Here is a 25,796-nt window from a genome sequence, read left to right on the forward strand (position 1 = left end):
TGGTCCAGTTATGCTGCTCTGATTAAAGGTTATGTTAAAGTAATGTGGTCATTATGCTGCTCTGATTAAAGGTCATGTTAAAGTGGTATGTGGTGCAGTTATGCTGCTCTGATTAAAGGCAGTGTTGCATTGCTCTATGAATGGAATGTAACACATTTCATTCACAAGTTGTGTGTGAATGTATCTGAGAACGTATTTGAACACACCTGACGACCGGCACTATTGTTATGCAAAGTAGTACTTAGTCGAGTGCAGCGCATTCCTGTGTGCACGCGAGTGCATGTGCGTGCGCGCACTTCTGCTCACAGAGCCGGTTGCACGGCTTGCAACCCCGTCCCATGAGCAACGCACCTCTGATTAAAGGTCATGTTAAAGTGGTATCTGGTCCAGTTATGCTGCTCTGATTATGTCCTCTTGAAGTTGACAGGCTTCAAATGTGAACGTTTATAATCTTAATAAACCTTTACCATGTTTTCTATGCAAAATCCTTTTCTTCAAAGTAACTAGTAACTGATGAGTTCAGATAAATGTAGTGAAGTAAAAAGTACAATATTTCCTTTGAAATGTAGTAAAAGTATAAAGTCCCCTAAAATCGAAATACTCGACAAGTACACATAAAGTACAGGTAGCTCGAAATTGTACTTAAGTCCTTTAAAGTGCCACTTTGCCAATTCTCAACCTGAATCCTATGGCTTTGTTATGAGAACATGTGATAGATGGGGTGGCTAGGTGGTGTAGTGGGCAAGGCACTCACCACCAATGTGGAGACGCTGGGTTCGCGTGTTCGAATCCAGCTCTCCACATTGTTTTCAGTTTAGCTGGTCGTCCGCAGTAATACACATTGGCCGTATTACGGGGAGGGAAACTGAAGGGTGGGGATCGGGCGTTGTGGACAGCGACTCCTACAGGTCGGTTGGTGCGCCTGCGCAGTAGAATCAGGAAGTGTCGGGGGCAGCGTGAGCCTCCCACGCGTTACTCCTCGCCACAGAGATCGAGCTGCGCAGGTGAAAAGATGCGACTGCTGTTACCTCAAGTACCGGAGGGGACTTGTGCTATGTGTGACTTAGTCCACATTGCAGCCGGCTTGTGGGAGGCAAGAAACAGCGTTCGTGACAGGGGAGGGTTGAATTGGATGATACGAAATTGGGATGGGAGAAAATATAGAAAATGGGAGAAAAAGTGGATCAAAAAAAAAAAAGAGAACATGTGATAGATCAGACTTGTTTCCTTGTATTATAATATAATATATATTACATTCATTATGTTGTTGCTCCTTTTTACATTTGGCTTGTTCTACATCATTTTGAACGAGGGCTTGTATGTCCTCAACGATGCATCAACATTAAATAAAGGTTGAGTTAATGGGGTGGAACCAGGCCACAGCGTCAGAGACCATCACTCTGTTATACTTTGTCCTAAAGTTGTAGTTTATGAACAAATGCCGTCTAATCCTGTTTATTCCTCTAGTTGTTTTTCACCATAAAGAGGCGCATCGACCAGAATGCAGTGAGGACGCCACAGACCACAACCAGTCAGTCACAGACCACAACCAGTCAGTCAGACCACAACCAGTCAGTCAGACCACAACCAGTCAGTCACAGACCACAACCAGTCAGTCAGACCACAACCAGTCAGTCACAGACCACAACCAGTCAGTCAGACCACAACCAGTCAGTCAGACCACAGACCACAACCAGTCAGTCACAGACCACAACCAGTCAGTCACAGACCACAACCAGTCAGTCACAGACCACAACGGTCAGTCAGACCACAACCAGTCAGTCACAGACCACAACCAGTCAGTCACAGACCACAACCAGTCAGTCAGACCACAACCAGTCAGTCACAGACCACAACCAGTCAGTCACAGACCACAACCAGTCAGTCAGACCACAACCAGTCAGTCACAGACCACAACCAGTCAGTCACAGACCACAACCAGTCAGCCACAGACCACAACCAGTCAGTCACAGACCTCAACCAGTCAGTCACAGACCACAACCAGTCAGTCAGACCACCAGTCAGTCACAGACCACAACCAGTCAGTCAGACCACAACCAGTCAGTCAGACCACAACCAGTCAGTCAGACCACAACCAGTCAGTCAGACCACAACCAGTCAGTCACAGACCACAACCAGTCAGTCACAGACCACAACCAGTCAGTCACAGACCACAACCAGTCAGTCACAGACCACAACCAGTCAGTCACAGACCACAACCAGACAGTCACAGACCACAACCAGTCAGCGGAAGAACACAAGACAGGAGTAACGAGACACAATTTAAAGAGTTTATTATTATTCATAATTCAGATTCAGTTCGGTAACTTTATTCAACAAAGCTCTCGGTCTCATTCCTCAGTGGAAATGATTCATACAACAAGCAGCAAGAAGAACTTTAAATACATTACGTACATCACCGTGTGTGTGTATATTAGAGGATCAATTCACTTTCAATTCAGAAAAATGGAAAGAACGTTTTGCATGAGTGTTCTGAATCTATACAACCTGTTAAAGAGCAGCTAAACACATGTCACTCTGCTGCCCCCTAGTGGTTAATATCTTCACCTACACACTGCCCCATCTGTGATGTCTTTGGAGGTACTATCAAAGAGGGGAAAAAACAAGAGGTCCTCTGATGTCACAGATCTGGGCGGGGCAGAGTGTGCAGCAGTGGAAATACCAACCGCTAGGGGGCAGCAGAGTGACCATGTGTTTAGTTGCTCTATAATGAAATGACAGAATGAACGACTGCTGTATCGGCAAATGAACAGCGAGGAACAGAGTGACCCTCTCAACCTGTGTGTGTGTGTGTGCGCGCTCAGCAGATAGAGGGCTCGTCGATGGAATCAGCTCCCTCTGTGAGGGCCTTCACACATTTGGCCATAGTCTGCGAGGCTCGGCTGATAGGGTCTGGTAGAGAGACAGACGGTAGAGAGACAGACAGAGAGAGAGAGAGACAGACAGACAGACACAGACAGAGAGAGGTATTTAAAACAAGGTTGAAACCATACCAATTACCAAGCAATGGTTACTTTTAGGGGTGGCCATTTTGAACCAGAGAGGGGGCGGGGCTATAAAGACTACTACTAGAACCAGAGAGGGGGCGGGGCCATAGAGACTATACTACTAGAATCAGAGCGGGGGCGGGGCCATAGAGACTATACTACTAGAACCAGAGAGGGGGCGGAGCCATAGAGACTATACTACTAGAACCAGAGCGGGGGCGGGGCTATAGAGACTATACTACTAGAACCAGAGCGGGGGCGGGGCTATAGAGACTATACTACTAGAACCAGAGCGGGGGCGGGGCCATAAAGACTATACTACTAGAACCAGAGCGGGGGCGGGGCCATAAAGACTATACTACTAGAACCAGAGGGGGCGGGGCTATAGAGACTATACTACTAGAACCAGAGAGGGGGCGGGGCTATAGAGACTACTACTAGAACCAGAGAGGGGGTGGGGCTATAGAGACTATACTACTAGAACCAGAGGGGGCGGGGCTATAGAGACTACTACTAGAACCAGAGAGGGGGTGGGGCTATAGAGACTATACTACTAGAACCAGAGAGGGGGCGGGGCTATAGAGACTATACTACTAGAACCAGAGCGGGGGCGGGGCTATAGAGACTATACTACTAGAACCAGAGAGGGGGCGGGGCTATAAAGACTACTACTAGAACCAGAGAGGGGGCGGGGCCATAGAGACTATACTACTAGAATCAGAGCGGGGGCGGGGCCATAGAGACTATACTACTAGAACCAGAGAGGGGGCGGAGCCATAGAGACTATACTACTAGAACCAGAGCGGGGGCGGGGCTATAGAGACTATACTACTAGAACCAGAGCGGGGGCGGGGCTATAGAGACTATACTACTAGAACCAGAGCGGGGGCGGGGCCATAAAGACTATACTACTAGAACCAGAGCGGGGGCGGGGCCATAAAGACTATACTACTAGAACCAGAGGGGGCGGGGCTATAGAGACTATACTACTAGAACCAGAGAGGGGGCGGGGCTATAGAGACTACTACTAGAACCAGAGAGGGGGTGGGGCTATAGAGACTATACTACTAGAACCAGAGGGGGCGGGGCTATAGAGACTACTACTAGAACCAGAGAGGGGGTGGGGCTATAGAGACTATACTACTAGAACCAGAGAGGGGGCGGGGCTATAGAGACTATACTACTAGAACCAGAGAGGGGGCGGGGCTATAGAGACTATACTACTACAACCAGAGGGGGCGGGGCTATAGAGACTATACTACTAGAACCAGAGAGGGGGCGGGGCTATAGAGACAATACTACTACAACCAGAGGGGGCGGGGCTATAGAGACTATACTACTAGAACCAGAGAGGGGGCGGGGCTATAGACTATACTACTAGAACCAGAGAGGGGGCGGGGCCATAGACTATACTACTAGAACCAGAGAGGGGGCGGGGCCATAGAGACTATACTACTAGAACCAGAGAGGGGGTGGGGCTATAAAGACTATACTACTAGAACCATAGAGGGGGCGGAGCCATAGAGACTATACTACTAGAACCAGAGAGGGGGCGGGGCTATAGAGACTATACTACTAGAACCAGAGAGGGGGCGGGGCCATAGATACTATACTACTAGAATCAGAGAGGGGGCGGGGCCATAGAGACTATACTACTACAACCAGAGAGGGGGCGGAGCTATAGAGACTATACTACTAGAACCAGAGAGGGGGCGGAGCCATAGAGACTATACTACTAGAACCAGAGAGGGGGCGGGGCTATAGAGACTATACTACTAGAACCAGAGAGGGGGCGGGGCCATAGAGACTATACTACTACAACCAGAGAGGGGGCGGGGCCATAGAGACTATACTACTAGAACCAGAGAGGGGGCGGGGCTATAGATCCTACCTGTCATGTAAAAGTCTTTTGCTGAGAGCTGTGGAGGAATGAGAGGATCTGCCAACAGAGTCTGGTTCACCACCTGATGAGAGAGAGAGAGACAGAGAGAGATAGAAAGAGAGAGAGAGACAGAGAGAGACAGAAAGAGATAGAAAGAGAGAGAGAGATAGAAAGAGAGAGAGAGAGACAGAGAGATAGAAAGAGAGAGAGAGAGAGGGGGGACAGAGACCAAAAGAGAGGGACATTTGAGTGCCTTGTCTCCTAATAAATCAGCTGACATAATTTCTTACATAAAAAGTGGACCTGACCTTTGTGGAATTGTGTGGGACAGTGTGTGTGTGCATGTATGTGTGTGCATGTGCGTGTGTGTGTGTATGTGCGTGTGTGTGTATGTGCATGTGTGTGTGTGCATGTGTGTGTACCTGAGAGAGTTGGTTAGCCTGTTTAAAGTAGTTGGCGCCTTCCACATCATCATAGCGAACCAGGTTAGGGGACACTTCAGCTAGTCTGCCTCTAACCTCATCCACCGTGTCATAGGGTAGAGTCACACCTGCCAGCTAGAGAGAGGGGGGTGGGGGGAGAGAGGGGGGTGGGGGGAGAGACACAGAGAGAGAGAGAGAGGGGGGGGGAGACACAGAGGAGAGAGAGAGAGAGAGAGAGAGAGAGAGAGAGAGAGAGAGAGAGAGAGAGAGAGAGACAGACAGACAGACAGACAGAGGGATGGATGGAAAAATACATTTATTCACATATCACTACTAATACAGCAGTACACTGTATATACACATACCCACACTGTACACTATATACGTGTATCTATATATATTCCATACCGGAGAGAGAGAGAGAGAGAGAGACAGAGAGGGAGAGGGAGACACAGAGCAAGAGAGACACACACAGAGAGAGAGAGACACAGAGAGAGACAGAGTGAGAGACACACAGAAAAAGACACAGAGAGAGAGAGAGACACACACAGAGGCAGAGAGTGAGAGACAGTGAGAGTGACACACACAGAGAGACAGAGAGAGAGAGAGAGAGAGAGACAGTGAGAGAGACACACACAGAGAGAGAGAGAGAGAGAGAGAGAGAGAGAGACACACACACACACAGAGAGAGAGAGAGAGAGAGAGAGAGAGACAGAGAGAGAGAGAGAGAGAGAGAGAGAGAGAGAGAGAGAGAGAGAGAGAGAGAGAGAGACGGTGGTCCTGCCTCAGAAATAGCTCTGATGATCCTCCAGTCTTCTCGGGCCATGCCAGGAGGCGTCACGGCCACGCGGGTCTGCTGGCTCCGCCCCTCTGTGTTCACATAGGTCGCGTTCTTCTCCGTGTAGGCCGCGCTGGGCAGGATGATGTCTGCCATGGGGGCGCCTACATCGCCATGGTGACCTGCAGAGGGGGAGGAGTCATGACGTAGAATCAGAATGGATAGAAAGGTCACGGTGTGTGTTTGTCACTCAGTATGTGCCAATGAGTTGACAGTGACCATTCTAACCAATCAAACGTGAGCTTGACGCACACACATGCTGCTCGCAGTGCCCTCCCCCTCACATTCGCACCGAAGATAGCAAGCGTGAAGGTCCTCTTTTAACACCACTGAAGCATTAAACAATGGCCCAGTAAAACTATTCACTTGTCTAACGTTATCTAGCTGGCTAGCTACTGATAGCTCATAACATAATTGAAATTCGTTTTGCAGCTGTGGCTAACGTTAGCTAGCTACCGATCTTCGGGTGGCTAACGTTAGCTACCTAGCAACTGTAGCTAGCTAATACGGGCTGTGCTGGCTAGTGGCTACCTTTTACTTCGCAATGGAGTGGAGCTAACTAACTGTACAAATAGATGTGATTGGCTGAGACTGTATTTTGTACGGTTGGCTGCCTGGCTGTTGTGGATTCGGGTAGCCGGCTAGCAGCTAACATCAACTCAACGTCAACACTCTGTTGACACTCTGAGCTCGTCCGTGCGGAACCCTGATCCCCAACACATAGTTCTGTGTGTGAATTATGTTGAGCCACCACAAAAGATGAATCCAAAGTTTAATATAGTAAGAATAGTACTAGGCTATATTATAACACATATTTGCAAGTAGATCACATTAGCAAAATGCCCTATTGACATGTAGCCTACATATTCATTTATATTCTGTACTTAGTTTTAAAGTGGTCAGACAGTTCCCTCTGTGTGTAATACAGACAGTCTTCACACATTCCTAAATAACACTTACAGAAAAGCTTATTGTGCACTGTAATACGTTTTGTTCAATGGGGGATTTTTTTATGTACCGAATACCGTATTTTTGCCCAAGGTTATCGTACCCTCAAAATGTCATACCGGCACATGCCTAGTTACACTATAGGCTACACTACTAGGTCTACACTATACTATAGTTTAAGGCTACTTTCACTGTTTTACTGCATTACAGTACTGTTATATTGTAATTTTTCTATCAATAAAAAAAATATATTACATATATTGTTGGTGCTCCTTACATTTTGGTGGGTGCTCCTAAACTTTTGCTGGTGCTCCCAACTTTTTGAAGTTGGGAGCACCAGTGCTACCAAGTAAAAATGTTAATTTCGAGCCCTGCTTGGTATATAATAAGGCTCTAGTGATAGTGTGTATATATTAGGGCTGTCCCCGACTAAGGATTTGGATGGTCGACTATGATTGGCCAAAATGTGCCGTTAGTCGACTATTGGTTGACAAAAAAAATTAAAACATGCAATACCGGCCAGATCCTCTTAGGGGCGACATCGCTCCACTGCAGTATCATTGAGGCCGAATGGGAAAATTATTTTTTTTATTGTCTAGGGGCGTTTCATATGAGCCTGGATCCCAGCCGAACATCCTCCATCTTTGATCACGTTACGGAACGCAGATTTCAGCCTGGAATAATGGGATTTATGATCAGCCAATGGACATATCGATCTACCAGATGCCGATGAATAATGACGAAATGCTGCCGGCGATCACATGGGCTGACGGTAGGATACTATTCACCCAAATTACAGCCGGATTGGACATTGTTGTAACACGCAAGCGATCGATCAGTGAATGTGGCTACTTGAACGCACACTGTATTGCTAATCAATAATACTGATCGGCGTCCCCCGCCGCCCCCATTTCATCCATAGATGCTCTGTAATAGTCCGGATGCTAAGCAGTTTGTTTTATTTCATTCGTACATATACAACAGAAATGGCGTTTGATATAACGCGACTAGCCTTTAGCCTCATATCTAGCTTCCCAGAAAAAAGACGAGACGAAAACTGCGATAAAGCTTATATTCACGACTCTATAAAATGACAACCAACCGATGGATTTTTATTTTCTTTAAGCCATTATGAAGGCACGGTTTATGCACTCAAGTGACAATGAGAATGGACAGATAGCAATACTATAAAGTATATATATAGCTGTTAGAAAGTACATCGGTTTGTTGACAAACCCTGGTCGTCCAGAACCATATTACACTGCAAACCGTGGTCGCCAATGTGTTAATGTCTGAAGGAGTCGACTGAAGGCTTCTTGTCCTCTGCAAAAGCATGCAATTGGTCCACTGATGGATACATCTTGATATTTGTCTAGTCTAGTGTGTTCATTAGATGGGTGAAATCCTCTTTCAGTGCCTCTGTGCCTGTTTTCGTAGGCAGTTAGCCTCTGGTATGCGTGCCATTAGCGTTAGCCACGCTTCTAGGCCTCTTTTCTTTTGGAAAGAATGATACATTTTTTAAATTATTTTTTTTATTATAAATATATATATTTTTATAACTATAAGAGGTTGGCCAGTCGACTACGGCTCCTTTCGACCGATTAGTCGACTAATAGGGGTCAGCCCTAGTATATATATATATTGTACTATACCTTGGTATATGACCAGGCTGCCTTTAGGGAGGTCAGCTCTAGTGATAGTGTGTATATATTAGAGGTGGGCATATATACATTTTTTTAATCTAGATTAATCTATCTGCAATCCTGGATTTAATCTAGATTAATCTAGATTAAAATGGCCCAAAAAAAAAAAAAAAAACTGCCGAAGGCATTCAAAACATGTGTGTTCTACCCAAATAATGACCAGAAGTAAGTCCTTACTTTTTCTTTCCTCCTTATGTTTCTCAGGCCAGGTGGCCCATTACACCATGAGCCCATCTCCCGTTTCCAAAATGCATTACAGACTGTTTGAAAAAGCTGTTTTGCTATGATAATTGGTAATGAAATATCAAAATAATGTTCAATAAGATGTACTTGTGTTTAATAAGTTGTTTTATTCAGAAGTTAACACAAATAAATAATATTACCAGTACAGTACAGTATCTAGCACTCTCAGGAGCAAAACAGAAAGAATCATTTCAAACTTGAACTATGTGACATGGCTTGAATCAACTGCTCCAGTGGAGTTGCTCAGTGGCCAATGGTGTGGTTGTACTGGGCAGCTCCCAGGTGTGAATGGAACTGTGTGAATGTGAAGCAGGGCGTTCCTGAAAAAGAGCATCTGTGCTCAGCGAACCTACCCTGGGTAAATAAAGGTTAACATTTTTTTTTTTTTTTTGTAGATTAATGCGTTAATTATATTATCGCGCGATACTAGTATAGCGTTAAGGCAGCACGTTAACGCCGTTAACGGCCCAGCTCTAGTATATATATATATATTATACTGTATATATTGTACTATACCTTGGTATATGACCAGGCAGTCTTTAGGGAGGTCAGCTCTAGTGATAGTGTGTGTGTGTGTGTATATTTATATATATATATTATACTGTATATATTGTACTATACCTTGGTATATGACCAGGCAGTCTTTAGGGAGGTCAGCTCTAGTGATACACCCGGCGTCAGCTCCCAGGAGAAAGAGGACTTTGGGCTGGTTCTTCCTGATGGCGTCCACTCCTGGCTTGTATCCCAGGTCCAACGCCGCCACCTGACTGGCCACCCTGGTGATTGACACAAACAACAGCCAATCAGAGGAGGATCCAGTGACTAAAGTAATAGGCAAAAACTCTAAAAACTATAAAAGGAGGAAGGGTCATATAGTGGTGAATGGACAGACCACTCCTTCATCTCTCTCTTCTCAGTGTAACAGGTTATCAATCTGGGTGATGGGACGTGATATTTACATGCAAGCTAAGTTAACTCATTCAGAGCCACACCCATATGACCAAATTAGGGCTTGTATGCCAGCGCTTCAGTCAATGGGAGGACGGGGATATTTGCGAACGCTTAAACTATATCTTAAATTATGGCTATGGGTCTAATACACCCGTCGCTTATCAATGACTTGCTTGCAGTCAACATGTACAAAACGGATTGTTTTTTCATCTGTACATTTCCGTTTTATAAACCGTTTTGAATACGAGCATAGTTTGAGATTTCTAGTAATTCCAGAGAAAGACACGATAATAGCCCTTTAGTGGAATACACAAAACACATTGACATTTTTCGGCTGATTTATGAATCGTTTTCAAATAAACGCTAGATTATCAATAGTATATGTGTACTTGTGTACAAAGAGAAGCGGGGTCTGAAAAATCGCTTCTCCGTACTTTGGTCGGCGCAAACCTCTCATGCACACACACACACACGCGCGCTCCGATGGCGGAGAAAGGAACATCTGATTACCCCAAGATTCGTAACATAAAGGCCTTACCTCACATCTGATGTCATGCAAAAAGATTAATCCAATTCCTGATCGCCATTCCAAATATCGATTGTGTCCATTGATCCAACGTTATAGTCCAAAACACATAATCGTCGATGCTCCCAGTGGGGGGACTCAATGCAATAGTATCCAGCTGCATGCCCGAGAAGTAAAACCTGGACCAGACTTATTTTTCTGATGCACAGTCCCAGCCAATCCAATCCAATGATGTGCAATACCATCCGGGAGACGATAGGCGGCGGTATTTGCCCTTTGCGAGCTTAGACCCATTCCCAATGATAACGTCAGGCTGGATGGATGAAAAATGGATATCGCTAATAAAAGAAATAACGATTAAAACCCGACTATACTCGTGATTGGCACTCAACGCATGACGAGTTAACCCGACTATACTCGTGGTTGGCACTGAATGGGTTAATGTTTTTAGATTTATAACAGACTGACGTTTCTGTGATTGAGGCAGGGGAGGAAACTAACTTTTTGGCTTACCAGCCAACTGGCGAGTATCTGATTTTTTTTACCAGCCAAACAGATTTTTTACCAGACAAAAAAAATCGCTAATTGTGATAATTACTTCTTTGTATGTCAAGCCGCGTCAATGTTGTGTATGCATCTGGGTAGGCACACTGTGCCTTTAAGACAGCACGGTGGTCTTACGACAGTGCTGTGAAGTACCGTCAAGTGTTGTGGTAACGTCAGTTGGGTTGGTGTGCTGTTGTGCACAGTGCACTGGTTGAGCTAGCCCCTTTCGTGACTGCGATGTGCAAGCCAGGGGCTTTTGAGCATGAAATAAAATGTCTAACCTTACGTCGTAGTCCGGTGCTTTTTTGGAAACATTATAGTCATAACAGATACACCTAGCTGGCTGCTTTGAGCACACGGGGCTAACGTTAGCTAGCAAGCAGCTATAGCTAAAACGCTAACTAGAAGCTAACCACTGTATACAGTTCCAGTAGACTAACATTACACCTCTGTGATTTAAATGTGTCCTTAGTAACTTATACTCGAGGGTTGTACTAGGGTTGGATGCAGTTCCCCGTTGGTCAGTCTGTCTGTTTTCCATCTTCTGCTGTGTTTAACGTTATCTGTTTGTGAGTGCTCCTGATGGCTAGCCTAGTATCGCGGGACTTTTATTATTATATGTCCGCGGGTTGGCCAGTACTGCGCAAATGTTTATTAAACATTATATGTCCGCGGGTGGTCTTGTGCAGTGCTCTCGTGGCACTGTCAACTAAAGCGAACACTCAGAAGACGCGCACCGTTTGCCAGTGCAGTGATTGCAGAATGTTTTATTTTTTTGTATACTCGCCAGCAGGGGAGGAAACTAACTTTTTGGCTTACCAGCCAACTGGCGGGTATCTGATTTTTTTTACCAGCCAAACGTAAAAAATACTAGCATTTGGCCAGTAAAGTGGCCTAATTTCCTCCCCTGGATTGAGGTTAGTAACAGACTAATGTTTGTCTGTTAGAACTTCTGATCAAGTTTGTTGTCAAAGGTTTCTCTAAAATTCCTGATAGCCATGAAAGGTCTTTGTTGTTCTAAGGGTTAGTTTAAAGCTTTCCTATGCGTAATTAATAATTAATATAGCTAAGGGTTACTTTAAAGCTTTCCAGTGAGCAATTAATAATTAAAATGTGATATTCCCATAACAGTAGTTATTAGCCCCGTCAGTCATTATGTTAGGCAGCCTCCTAAACCTGCTGCAGTTTTGACGTAAAGTCCTTATTGAAATAAAGAAAATATTGATTTATCATATTTAAAAAGAGACATTCCACTGGCAACATTTTTTAAGCTGCTGTGGTTAGCATTTTAATTTGAGCCCTGAGCCTGTAAAGTAGTCCTATAGTCATCTACGGATACTATTTGGAGACCAACAGTAAATAACCTAATGCTCACATTTGTATAAAAAAAAAAAAAAAATCCATCAGTCAGTATTCTCTGGTGTGTTGTTTAATTTGGTGAAGGTACTTCTCCACCATCTCAAGGTCACACGGCGTAGATATGTTGTGTTTTAGTAGCTTCTCCATGCATCCATAGGCTTCAATAGATATGTTGTGTTTTAGTAGCTTCTCCATGCATCCATAGGCTTCGATAGATATGTTGCGTTTTAGTAGCTTCTCCATGCATCCATAGACTTCAATAGAAGTGGCACCAAGCAGAGCACCAGGATGCTGGTGGTTCCTCCTACCTGTGCAGGACATTGAGGACCTTCCAGCCCCCCTGTGTTCCTCCTACCTGTGCAGGACATTGAGGACCTTCCAGCCCCCCTGTGTTCCTACCTGTGCAGGACATTGAGGACCTTCCAGCCCCCCTGTGTTCCTCCTACCTGTGCAGGACATTGAGGACCTTCCAGCCCCCCTGTGTTCCTCCTACCTGTGCAGGACATTGAGGACCTTCCAGCCCTCCTCTGCACCACTGCTGGTCCTGGCATTCTGGGCGATGGTGGACACTGAACCAAAGATGGCCGCCCCGTCGTCCCTCTGGAGAGCACTGCTGCCCACCACCACTACTGGACGCTTAGCTGAAGATAAGACCTGAGAGAGTGAGTGAGAGTGAGAGAGTGAGAGTGAGAGAGTGTGAGAGAGTGAGAGAGAGAGAGAGAGTGAGTGAGTGAGTGAGTGAGTGAGTGAGTGAGTGAGTGAGTGAGTGAGTGAGTGAGTGAGTGAGTGAGTGAGTGAGTGAGTGAGTGAGTGAGTGAGTGAGTGAGTGAGTGAGTGAGTGAGTGAGAGATGTGTTCCGTTAGCCAGGTCTTTTGTGTGTGTGTGTGTGTGTGTGTGTGTGTGTGTTTGTTTGTTACCTGACAGAAGGGGTGTGTTCCGTTAGCCAGGTCTTGTGTGTGTGTATATATATGTATGTGTGTGTGTGTATATGTGTGTGTGTGTGTGTTACCTGACAGAATGGGTGTGTTCCGTTAGCCAGGTCTTGTATATGTGTATATATTAGAGGTGGGCATAGATAAAAAAAAATTTATCTAGATTAATCTATCTGCAATCCTGGATTTAATCTAGATTAAAATGGCTCAAAAAAAATTAAATAAACCTGCCAAAGGCATTCAAAATATGTGTGTTCTACCCAAATAATGACCAGAAGTAAGTCCTTACTTTTTCTTTCCTCCTTATGTTTCTCAGGCCAGGTGGCCCATTACACCATGAGCCCATCTCCCGTTTCCAAAATGCATTACAGACTGTTTGAAAAAGCTGTTTTGCTATGATAATTGGTAATGAAATATCAAAATAATGTTCAATAAGATGTACTTGTGTTTAATAAGTTGTTTTATTCAGAAGTTAACACAAATAAATAATATTACCAGTACAGTATCTAGCACACTCTCAGGAGCAAAACAGAAAGAAGCATTTCAAACTTGAACTATGTGACATCAATCAGTCCAATCTCTATTTCTCCTTCTTCCACCAGTCACTCAGGCAGACCAGCTTGTTTTATGTAGCAATGTCTACTTATAGTGCCTATAATATTTTTCCCGTTGGGTGCCAATGCAAATCAACTGCTCCAGTGGAGTTTCTCAGTGGCCAATGGTGTCAACTGTGGTTGTACTGGGCAGCTCCCAGGTGTGAATGGAACTGTGTGAATGTGAAGCAGGGCGTTCCTGAAAAAGAGCATCTGTGCTCAGCGAACCTACCCTGGGTAAATAAAGGTAAAAGAAAAAAAAATGTAAAAAAAATAAAAGTTTTCTTAATTTTTTTTTTAGATTAACGCGTTAATTATATTATCGCGCGATAATAGTATCGCGTTAACGCAGCACGTTAACGCCGTTAACGGCCCAGCTCTAGTATATATGCGTGTTCCGTTAGCCAGGGCCCTATTAGCTTAACTCTCAGAGTCATGTGGTCTGAGTCCTGGGCCCTATTCCCTGTACCTGGTTCAACTAAGTCGATCAAAAATCCCATTATCCAGATTCAATTAACCCGATGTTTGAATCCAGGCTTTCCCTGTTTCTCGAACGCTGATTCAGTATCGTTAATTCGAACCAGACTTGATACTCAGGATAATTGCGCGCGGCCGCCTCACCTGAAAAAACAGCAGGTGTCGATCGCAGAAATCCTTGATTTTCTAACGGCATTGATTGATTGATTGAACAGATTGCAGAATGGGTACAATACAGTACAGCTCAATAGCCTCGCCGACAAGTTAAATGCATAATCTATAGGCTAATTTTAAGTCCCTCATTACCCCAATCAATCAGATTATATTTCTTTAAATGTGCCTGCTGGCAGTAGGCTTAATGGAATGAATAATCGAATGAGATCTTGCTAGCGAAAATAATTAGTTCAACTCTTTCACAATAAGTAGATAAAAACAAGCCCAAAGAGTATATCTAATTGATACAAATTATATTATGAGGATATCTGTACTGTATGCGCTCGGCTTAGGTATCATGTACTATATAAATACATGGTTCCCAAAGTTTTCAAGGCGCGACCCCCGAAATAACGTGTCAGAGAGGCTTGGAGGGAGGCTTGCAGTTTCACTATTAATCAGGTTTTAATCTGTTTCGGACATCATCCATACATGCATTGAATTGATTAACCTTTGGTTTATACCAGTGACACCTCATGTTCATCATCAGATAACAGTGATTGAACAGATAAATGCATTTTCTCAAATTCATTCATCAAAACGTCAAAGGCTCATTCAATTTATCAAGTCACGTCACGTCATCAAATCCGTCAAACAGCGCAGCCATCTCCTCATATATTTTAAACCCAGTTACAATATCACAATAACGTGCGAGTGACAGTGATACAATTCAACAATCCACAGATTCAGATTCCTCGTAATTCATATATCCACAATCCACGCATATAAAGATGCTTCAATTTATGCTTGAATGAAACACAATCCGGGCGCTCCGTTAAGCAAATACACAGTGAAGAATATGAAACTAATCAGAGCCAAACGGCCGATAGGTTTCATTCATTAAAAAGATCCCCGCGGGATTCACATTTGCAATGCTCCGTTATTATAAAATAACCACATAGTGTGTGTTGTGAAGGGCCAGATTAAACCGAATATATATATTTATTTATATATATATATTTAATTGTATTTGTATATTCTCTAATATTCCCTGATATCCCTTGTATATTCCTTGTACAATATGCATTGAATATCCATTCTGGCCTACTGAACATCCCATAATAGTCTCCATTCTACTATTGGTCGAGACCTTGGTGCCAGGCTGCCATACCCCTCAGACCCAGTTCAAACGTACCGCTCGACATGTACGAACAAGTCCTAGTTCCGCGTAGGAATCTGGCTACCGCACCACTAATGGGACTATTTGTTCATAGTGCGTATATATACTGCGCTACTAAAGTAGGACTTTCTTTTCAGTCCAGTTTCTTACCCTCCAATAGAGTCACAGACGTAAAGCCTCCCCGCGATGCCACGTGTGGGAGTAAGGCCAAGTTCGGCCTACCATCGGTATTGAGACATTGTGTATATTAATATTTGAATAGTCATATTTGGCACTATATCGTCGAGTTGGACGTAGTCTATTAAGCTAATAATAGTCTGTTAATATATAGTGCTTCGTGCGGTGAGAATACTACCGTAGTCAGTACCCCATCGTTTCGGGCAGAGAACTGGCTGCTTACCCAGGGTGGTTGACCCTATGTGAAGCTGCACCCGAGGAGCCCCAGAGCCGACGAGCGAGTGGACCTGTATACCGGATTATTCTACCGACGACAGCCCGCCTTCCCAGGCACGGATTATGCTTTGGATACTTTGATTATTCTATGGATAAAGACCCCCGACACTACCGTGTGTTGGAACCCCCCCCCCTGGAGAGGACGCAAGGTGAGGAGACGCTCTGCAAGACGAGGTCTCTCCACATCTCTCTCCCGTGGACCGGAGAGAGCCGGCCCACAAAGAGTCCACCTGCTTTCATCTGTGGTCCAAGGATCGCCGGCGCATTGAACGGCACTACAGTGGGTTCACCTGGGATACCCTTGGCCGGACGAGGCAGCTGGATTCTACCCCCCCCCCCCCTCCTACTCCTGTCGGCTTACAAGCGACCGGATTAACCCCCTCTAGTGTATCCAGCCTATAATCATTAAAGTATCATTGCTGTTATTCCTTAACTATTCCAGGTCGTATATTTACCACCTGCGCCTTCAGAGATTGGACATTATCTATTGATATACCGACGAATACTCCTTGCCATAAAAGTGCATACTATTTCAATTCATAAATGTAATTAAGTGATTAAGTGTTTATTCTACACACCATCGCTGTGTAGGAAATAAAGACCTGCTTCTAATTCGTACATTTGTGTTGGATCCGTTTCATCTACGTGAGAGTGTTCATGATAATATATTTATGCCGTGTACTGGGTGGCCGAATATTAAGTACAAAGGTAGTGGTAGTAAGTATCATATCTAGTAATACAGTCAGGGAATTGTACCCCTCAGTTACAATTGGTCCTTCGAGCCGGAGGGTAATTAGTGTAATATTAATATAGTGTTATTAATATTGAAATGGCCTATGATGAACACTCCACGAAACGATCCTCCTAACCAACGCCCGCAGCGCGAACGACGGCTCAGTACTTAGAGGCTTACGCTGTCAGTCAACAACCTAGTCTTCTACTAACAGTAAACGCGGTAAAACTAGAAAGTAAAAGTATGTCTAACCCCAACGCCCAGACTACCCCGACCATAGAGGCCCCTACGGGCTCTAATGTAACTGACCAAGTTCACGGTGGGGACCAGTGGGAACCAGACATGACTTCACACCCCGCCAGTACTGAAGAAGTAGTCCCCGATGAGTCCCGGGAGGAATACAACGCTACCGAGAGAGAACTCGGCACGGAAGAAGACGGGGAGAGCACCGTGGAGATAGAGCTCCAAGGCTCCGCAAGGAGTACTCCTTCTCCCAGCGAGGCAGAGAGGACCCTACAGCAGGCCTTCCTCCTCAGCCTGAACGCCGCTGCTGAACGCGACCGACTGCAGATCCAGCAGCGGAGCGAAGAAGAGCATATACGTCTAGAAATAAGACGCATTCAGATGGAAGAGAATGTGGCCCGAGACCGAGCAGACAGCCAGCGAGCAGCTGCTGGTGCTCTACGGGACGCAGAGCGCGACAGACAGCAAGCGCAACTAATAGAACAGCTGATCAGACGGACAACACCCTCTCCCTCCGCCAGAGGCTCCAGGAACTCGTCTAGACACACCTCCAGGGCGGCATCCCCTAGCCGAGTAAACAACCCTGAACTTGACCAACAGACGAGGTCTATACCCCCCACAGACCACCTCCCCCCACCGGTCCAAGCGAGACCTAGCAACCGGGAAGGAGCAGCATATCCTGTGGAGAGGCTAAACCAGAGACTACAAGCACTGGATGACCTAACTGAAGACGAAGAGGAAGAGGAGGAGAACCGCGCCCGAAGACAGCACAGTACTCTACCGGACCAGGAGGTCCGGTACAGCCCAGGCTATACTCCCACGGAGCTGCGCTACAGACCCCCGACTCTATACACGGGTGAGCACGACGCACGACCCGCACCGAGGAACAGCACCTGGACAAGCGGGCCATGGTACACTGCCGGTACCAGCCCATACCGAGGAGCGGGAGGAGACTCGCCTAGGAGGCCTCTCCCCCAACGCTCGCCGATGTATCCACAGTCAGCGTCATACATTGGCACGCCTATGGTACCCGACTTCACCCAAGAGAACCGGGCCCAGTATACAGAACTCCGCATGTGTCTGGAGACCATGTTGGTGGATGTATTGGATGAACGCCAGAAATACGCCATCCTACTGCAGCACTTAAAGGTGCCCCGCGCACATAATATAGCGCTCGCCTACGCGACTTCCACCACCCCATACACAGCAGCGCTGGTAGCATTGGACCAGAGGTATGGGCGCATATGGGATTACGTGATCCAGGAGATCCGACACATCGACCGCTTACCCCCAGCAATAGACAATCGAGCACTGGACGACCTGTCCATCAGAGTGCAGTCCCTGGTAGGGATGTTGGGAGCGCAAAGAGAGAAGGGGAAGTATGAACTTTACGCCAACTCAAATGTGGAAAGGATCCTGGAGAAGCTGCCGCCCGCTCGTCAGGAGCGCTTTAGGCGGCAGAGGGACCACAGAGACCCGAATGGCCCCGAACCGAACCTCCTCGATCTAGCAGACTTCCTGGCGAGAGAAGTCAGCAGCCTACGGCTAGATACATTCGGACGGAGCACCCCTGGCTCCAGAGAAGGAACCAGACGACTAAATGATGGAAGAAGATCGGTGACTGTGATGCACCAATCGGAGTCAGTACCGAGCAGCAGGAGCCACAGTACCCCCTCCAGAACGGAGAAGTGGAAGATAGTGTGCCCCTACTGTGAGAAAGAACACTGGCTAGCGCAATGTGACTCCTTCCCCAAGCTGAACGCGGAGGAAGCAGGTCAATGGATAAAGTCCAACAAGCGCTGTTTTCGCTGTGCGCGCTCACACATGGCAGCCGAATGCCGCTTAAAGAAAAGGTGCACCAAGTGCGATGGAGCCCATCTGGACATACTTCACGACAGTAACAGACGGCGCCCTTCACCTGCACCATCCAGCCGCAAAGCGAGCGTCATGTACATCGATCCCGCCAGCAGCAGTGGAGCCCGAGTACTCCTAAAAGTAGTGCGTGTGACACTAAGCTACCAGAATAAAGTCCTGGACACTTACGCCGTCCTCGATGACGGGTCAGAGAAGACCCTGCTGCTCGCCTCCGCTGCGGCCCAGCTAGGGCTGCGGGGAAGCGAAACCCAAATGACAATTCGGACAATAAGACGAGATTTGAAGACGATAAAGGGCGAGAATGTCTCATTCTCTATCGCAGCAAGCGGCCAGCCTGAGCGACGGTACCAGATTGCAGACGCTTTCACCAGCCAAGAAATAGGACTGTCGCGGTACACATACCCCGTCGCCAAGCTGATGGAGAAATATGCACATCTGCGCAAGTTACCGATCCCGCTCATAGACAATGCTATGCCGACCCTGTTGATAGGCTCCGACCATGCAGACCTCATTGTCCCGATAGACCGGGTTCATACCGGACCCCGAGGCTGTCCTGCAGCAGTCGAGACCCGTTTGGGATGGACTCTCCAAGGCCCGCTCGCCAAATCTCTCAACCGAAGTACAGCCACTAGATGTCTCCACTCCCGAGTCACAGAGGGAGAAACCGCACTCCTGCAACACGTAGAGCGGCTATGGAGCTTGGAACAAATGCCCTTTAAGAATGGAAAGAAAGACATTCGCTCTAAAGATGACATTTACGCCATTCACCTCCTCGAGACAGGGACCAAGAGAGTCCCGGTCAACGGCGTGTTGAGATACGCCACGCCACTCTTGCGGCGAGAAGGAATGCCTACTTTCCACGCCAAGACAGACGCCATAGAACGGTACCTGCTGAACACGGAGCGGCGCTTAGCCAAGAACCCCGCCCAAGAGTGTATACCGCGCTGAGATTGAGAAGCTCATCACAGCGGGACACGTCACAAAGATGGACATTAAAGAGGCTGACCAGACCACTGAATCGTGGTACGTGCCCCACCACAAGGTCCATCACAACGGTAAAGACCGCATAGTATTTAACTGCAGCTACCAGATCGGATCCCAAAATCTGAATAAAGAGTTACTGCCCGGTCCCACACTCGGCCCCTCCCTACTCGGCGTTCTACTCCGCTTCCGCCAGGAAAAGGTGGCCATCAGCGGGAACATTAAAGGAATGTTCCTGCAGGTGAGATTAGTAGAGGCGGACAAGCCCCTGTTACGGTTCCTATGGAGAGAGAAGCCAGGAGATGAGCACCCAGCCATCTACCAATGGGAAGTCCTCCCCTTCGGAACGACGTGCAGCCCCTGCTGTGCGACATTTGCACTACAGAAACATGTAGCAGAGGACCCAGCAGCGGACGAAGAGGTCCGACACAGCGTAAAGAACAGCTTCTACGTAGACAACTGTCTACAAAGCCTTTCAACCCAGGAAGAAGCCGAGGCTCTCCTGATTAAACTCCGCGCCTCATTGATCAAAGGCGGCTTTGATCTCAGGCAGTGGGCCAGCAGCGATCCGCAAGTACTGCGCAGCCTCTCCTCCGAGGACAAGGCAGCCAGCAGCGAGACCTGGATGGCTACAATCCCGGGAGAAGCCCAGGAGATGACCCTGGGATTGGTGTGGCGATTCAAAACAGATTCGCTTCACTACAGACACAAGCCCCTGACTACGGAGCAGGGAAGGCCGGCGGCGGCGCCGACTACCAGACGGAGTGTGTACACAACACTCGCCCGACAATATGACCCGCTAGGATGTATTCTACCGTACACCACCAGGGCAAAAATGATTGTACGAGCATTGTGGGACAAGGACCAGGGCTGGGACGACCCCATTCCCGCACACCTTGCATCCACCTGGAGAGAGTGGGAGATGGAGCTCCACTCACTCCCAGGCGTTAATGTGCGCCGAAGCTACTTCCCACCCACGGTGAGGCCAGAGACATGTAGAATGGACTTACACGTCTTCAGTGACGCCTCAGAGGTCGCATACGGATCAGTAGCCTACTTGCGGGCCCAAGACCAGGGGGGAGAGATCTACACAGCATTTGTCCTCGCCCGCTCGAGAATAGCCCCACGCAAGCAACAATCTATCCCACGTCTAGAGCTCTGCGCAGCCCTAGCCGGAGCGCACCTAGCCACGCTCATCCAACGTGAGCTCACCATACCGGTGTCTAGAACAATCTTGTGGTCAGATTCCACGACGGTACTCGCCTGGATCAAATCGGACTCATGCAAGTACAAAGTCTTCGTGGGAGTCAGAGTCACCGAGATTCAAGACTTAACCGAAGAGTTAACCGGAGAAACAGAGTGGCGCTACGTTGATACAAAACAGAACCCAGCTGACGTCATCACCCGGGGGATGCCCCTGGATGACCTCACCCGTCGCAATGTCTACAGTGACGGCCCCGCATTCCTAAGACTCCCGGAAGGACAGTGGCCCATGCCTATCCCGAGGGAAGCAAGTCCAGAGGAGGTGGAAATTAAGAAGTCTGTGTTCTGTGGATTGAGCACCGTAGCCTCCACCGACCCTAACATAAACGATTGCACGTCCATAGAGAGTGCACAACAAAGAACATTCCTGCGGTACCACCCGGAGTGCAAGTCCCCCGCTGATATGTCAGCAGCTAACTACGAGGAAGCAGAATTGCTTCTACTGCAGCGAGCCCAGAGAGACTCGTTCCCCGATGAATTGGCCTGTCTACAGGGAGGAAAGCCCGTCCCATCCGACAGCAGATTAATTCACCTGGCCCCCGAGAGCGACGCTCACACCCTCATCAGAGTGGGTGGTCGCCTACGCAGAGCCCCCAATCTACCGGATGACATTAAATACCCGATCGTATTGAACAGCCGACACAAGGTCACAGAGCTGATTATAAAGAAATACGATGAGGATGTACATCACGCAGGAGCAGAAAGAGTCTTCGCGGAAATCAGACGTCGTTACTGGATCCTACAAGGAAGAGAGGCGGTACGACGCTTCCAACGAACATGTCTAGACTGCCGCAAGGGGCGCGCGCAGCCCAGCATACCAAGGATGGCTGACCTTCCTCCATGTCGCCTCCGAATCGGTGACAAGCCATTCCACTCAACGGGTATGGACTGCTTTGGCCCGCTGCACATAAAGAAAGGAAGAGGAACCGAGAAGCGGTGGGGTATTGTATTCAAATGCATGACCACCAGAGCGATACACATCGAGCTTCTCCCGACCATGAGCACAGACTCATTCCTTATGGCCTTCCGTAGATTCATATCACGGAAAGGAAGACCGTCTACCCTATTGTCCGATCATGGGACAAACTTTAAAGGCGGCGAAAGAGAGCTGAGAGAGAGCTTCCAAGCTATGGGCCCAGAACTTAAGACCCACCTCGCTCCAGCACAGGTTGATTTCCAATTCAACCCCCCAAACGCACCCCACTTCGGTGGCACTTGGGAACGAGAAGTGCGCTCCATAAAGACAGCCCTGTACGCAGTACTTGGGGCCCAGACTGTGGCGGAAGAAGTCCTAATGACAGTCCTCACGGAGATTGAGGGAGTACTTAACTCGAAGCCCCTCGGATATGTCTCCAGTGATGTGGCGGATATCGACCCAGTTACCCCCAACACACTCCTGATGGGGCGGCTAGATCCCACATTACCCCAGACAATGTACCGGCCTGAAGAAGCGAACGGCCGACGAATGTGGAGGTACAGCCAAGTATTAGCCGACAAGTTTTGGAACAGTTTCCTACTGCACTACCTACCGTCTCTACAGACCCGCCAGAAGTGGGTAAAGGAGAGAGACAATTTGACAGAAGGAACAGTCGTCATGATTATTGATCAATCACTGCCCAGAGCTATGTGGCCGGCCGGCCGCGTAAGCAAAGTGATCACCGGTGCCGACGGCAAGGTCCGAGCAGCTGAAGTGCTCGTCCAGGGTCGCACTTACACCCGTCCCGTGGCAAGGCTCATAGAACTGCCTCGACTCCCAGACACAATCGATGATGACCATGACCCTACAACCCTATGACTTTGTGAAGTTGACTGACCCCTACAGCAAACCCTTATGTGTAAATAGACAACGCGATTAATCTGTCTCCGTTTAACTGATTAGGTCTGGGACCTATTCAGGGGGTGGCTGTTGTGAAGGGCCAGATTAAACCGAATATATATATTTATTTATATATATATATTTAATTGTATTTGTATATTCTCTAATATTCCCTGATATCCCTTGTATATTCCTTGTACAATATGCATTGAATATCCATTCTGGCCTACTGAACATCCCATAATAGTCTCCATTCTACTATTGGTCGAGACCTTGGTGCCAGGCTGCCATACCCCTCAGACCCAGTTCAAACGTACCGCTCGACATGTACGAACAAGTCCTAGTTCCGCGTAGGAATCTGGCTACCGCACCACTAATGGGACTATTTGTTCATAGTGAGTATATATACTGCGCTACTAAAGTAGGACTTTCTTTTCAGTCCAGTTTCTTACCCTCCAATAGAGTCACAGACGTAAAGCCTCCCCGCGATGCCACGTGTGGGAGTAAGGCCAAGTTCGGCCTACCATCGGTATTGAGACATCGTGTATATTAATATTTGAATAGTCATATTTGGCACTATATCGTCGAGTTGGACGTAGTCTATTAAGCTAATAATAGTCTGTTAATATATAGTGCTTCGTGCGGTGAGAATACTACCGTAGTCAGTACCCCATCGTTTCGGGCAGAGAACTGGCTGCTTACCCAGGGTGGTTGACCCTATGTGAAGCTGCACCCGAGGAGCCCCAGAGCCGACGAGCGAGTGGACCTGTATACCGGATTATTCTACCGACGACAGCCCGCCTTCCCAGGCACGGATTATGCTTTGGATACTTTGATTATTCTATGGATAAAGACCCCCGACACTACCGTGTGTTGGAACCCCCCCCCCCTGGAGAGGACGCAAGGTGAGGAGACGCTCTGCAAGACGAGGTCTCTCCACATCTCTCTCCCGTGGACCGGAGAGAGCCGGCCCACAAAGAGTCCACCTGCTTTCATCTGTGGTCCAAGGATCGCCGGCGCATTGAACGGCACTACAGTGGGTTCACCTGGGATACTCTTGGCCGGACGAGGCAGCTGGATTCTACCCCCCCCCCCCTCCTACTCCTGTCGGCTTACAAGCGACCGGATTAACCCCCTCTAGTGTATCCAGCCTATAATCATTAAAGTATCATTGCTGTTATTCCTTAACTATTCCAGGTCGTATATTTACCACCTGCGCCTTCAGAGATTGGACATTATCTATTGATATACCGACGAATACTCCTTGCCATAAAAGTGCATACTATTTCAATTCATAAATGTAATTAAGTGATTAAGTGTTTATTCTACACACCATCGCTGTGTAGGAAATAAAGACCTGCTTCTAATTCGTACATTTGTGTTGGATCCGTTTCATCTACGTGAGTGTTCATGATAATATATTTATGCCGTGTACTGGGTGGCCGAATATTAAGTACAAAGGTAGTGGTAGTAAGTATCATATCTAGTAATACAGTCAGGGAATTGTACCCCTCAGTTACAGTGTGTATCGCGAGCGCCGTATCCGTATAACTATGACGTGCATTATTTAGTAAATCCATAGGCTGAATATGATTTATTATCAGCATTTTAGGTCTATTATTTTACATTTCAAAAGCCCCCTCTAGAAAAATGAAGCACAAAAACATAATTCAGAATGGTATAATGGGATCTAGACGGTGAGAATAATTTCAGGAAGGGAGCTGGCATTTCTTTGCGAGGGCGTGGCCATGCAGGTTATCCAGCTAACTGAACTTAACCCTGCGCTGGAGCAGGTTCAAACTTTTTGATCTGTTGCCATAGTGATTTAGACAATCACGCGTCGGGGAACCGACAGGTCTAGCTTAAGTCAAGTTATCCTGAAAATTATCCGGCTAACTCAGTTAGCCAGGTACGAGGAACAGGGCCCAGGTCTTGTATATGTGTGTGTTACCTGACAGAATGGGTGTGTTCCGTTAGCGATGTCTTGCAGGACAGAAGCCTCCTCTCCCAGATGGTCGTAGCTGAAGCTCAGATCAACCTTACGACCGACCAGCGCTACACGCAACTCATTATGGAGCCAACTGATGGAGAGAGGGAGGGAGGGAGAGAGAGAGAGCGGGGGGAGGGAGGGAGAGAGAGGGGGGAGAGGGAGGGAGAGAGAGGGGGGAGAGGGAGGGAGAGAGAGGGGGGGAGAGAGAGGGAGAGAGAGAAAGAGAGGGGGACAGAGGGAGACAGAGGGGGGAGAGAGAGACAGAGGGGACAGAGAGGGGAGGGAGGGAGAGAGAGAGGGGAGAGAGAGAGGGGGGGTGAGAGGGAGAGGAGACATAGGGAGAGAGATGAGAGAGGGGGGTGAGAGAGAAAGACTTTAACAGAGAGCTTTCCAAACCTACATCATAATACTTCTAAACCACATCATAATATCTCTAACCTATATCATAATACTTCTAACCTATATCATAATACTTCTAACCTACATCATAATATTTCTAACCTACGTCATAATATTTATAACCTACCGGTACATCATAAATGGACCTCATTGTCGAACATTTTAATTTGCACAATGCCTTGTTCATGACTATAAATGTAAAACGTAATTGTTAACACATTCAGGGCCATTCGATTAGATGGGCCCCACTCTAGGACGCCAGCTTTTCATTACAACTTTTCA

General features: G+C 47.3%; 1 protein-coding gene across 1 annotated transcript in view; it reads right to left on the reverse strand.

Annotated features, from left to right (window-relative positions):
* Nucleotides 1-2,277: 2,277 nt before the first annotated feature.
* ndufs1 (NADH:ubiquinone oxidoreductase core subunit S1) overlaps nt 2,278-25,796 on the reverse strand; it is an 81,334-nt gene continuing 57,815 nt past the window's right edge. The window contains exons 13-19 of the mRNA XM_084328148.1: nt 25,077-25,206; nt 12,920-13,080; nt 9,666-9,820; nt 6,097-6,272; nt 5,313-5,447; nt 4,900-4,972; nt 2,278-2,913 (exon numbers count right to left, since the gene is read on the reverse strand). Of these exons, the coding sequence (XP_084184274.1) occupies nt 2,822-2,913; nt 4,900-4,972; nt 5,313-5,447; nt 6,097-6,272; nt 9,666-9,820; nt 12,920-13,080; nt 25,077-25,206 (922 nt within the window). The 3' untranslated portion in view covers nt 2,278-2,821. The remainder of the gene's footprint in view (nt 2,914-4,899; nt 4,973-5,312; nt 5,448-6,096; nt 6,273-9,665; nt 9,821-12,919; nt 13,081-25,076; nt 25,207-25,796) is intronic.

The sequence above is a fragment of the Notolepis coatsorum genome (assembly GCF_963971535.1).
Source record: "Notolepis coatsorum genome assembly, chromosome: 1".
Lineage (NCBI taxonomy): Eukaryota > Metazoa > Chordata > Actinopteri > Aulopiformes > Paralepididae > Notolepis > Notolepis coatsorum.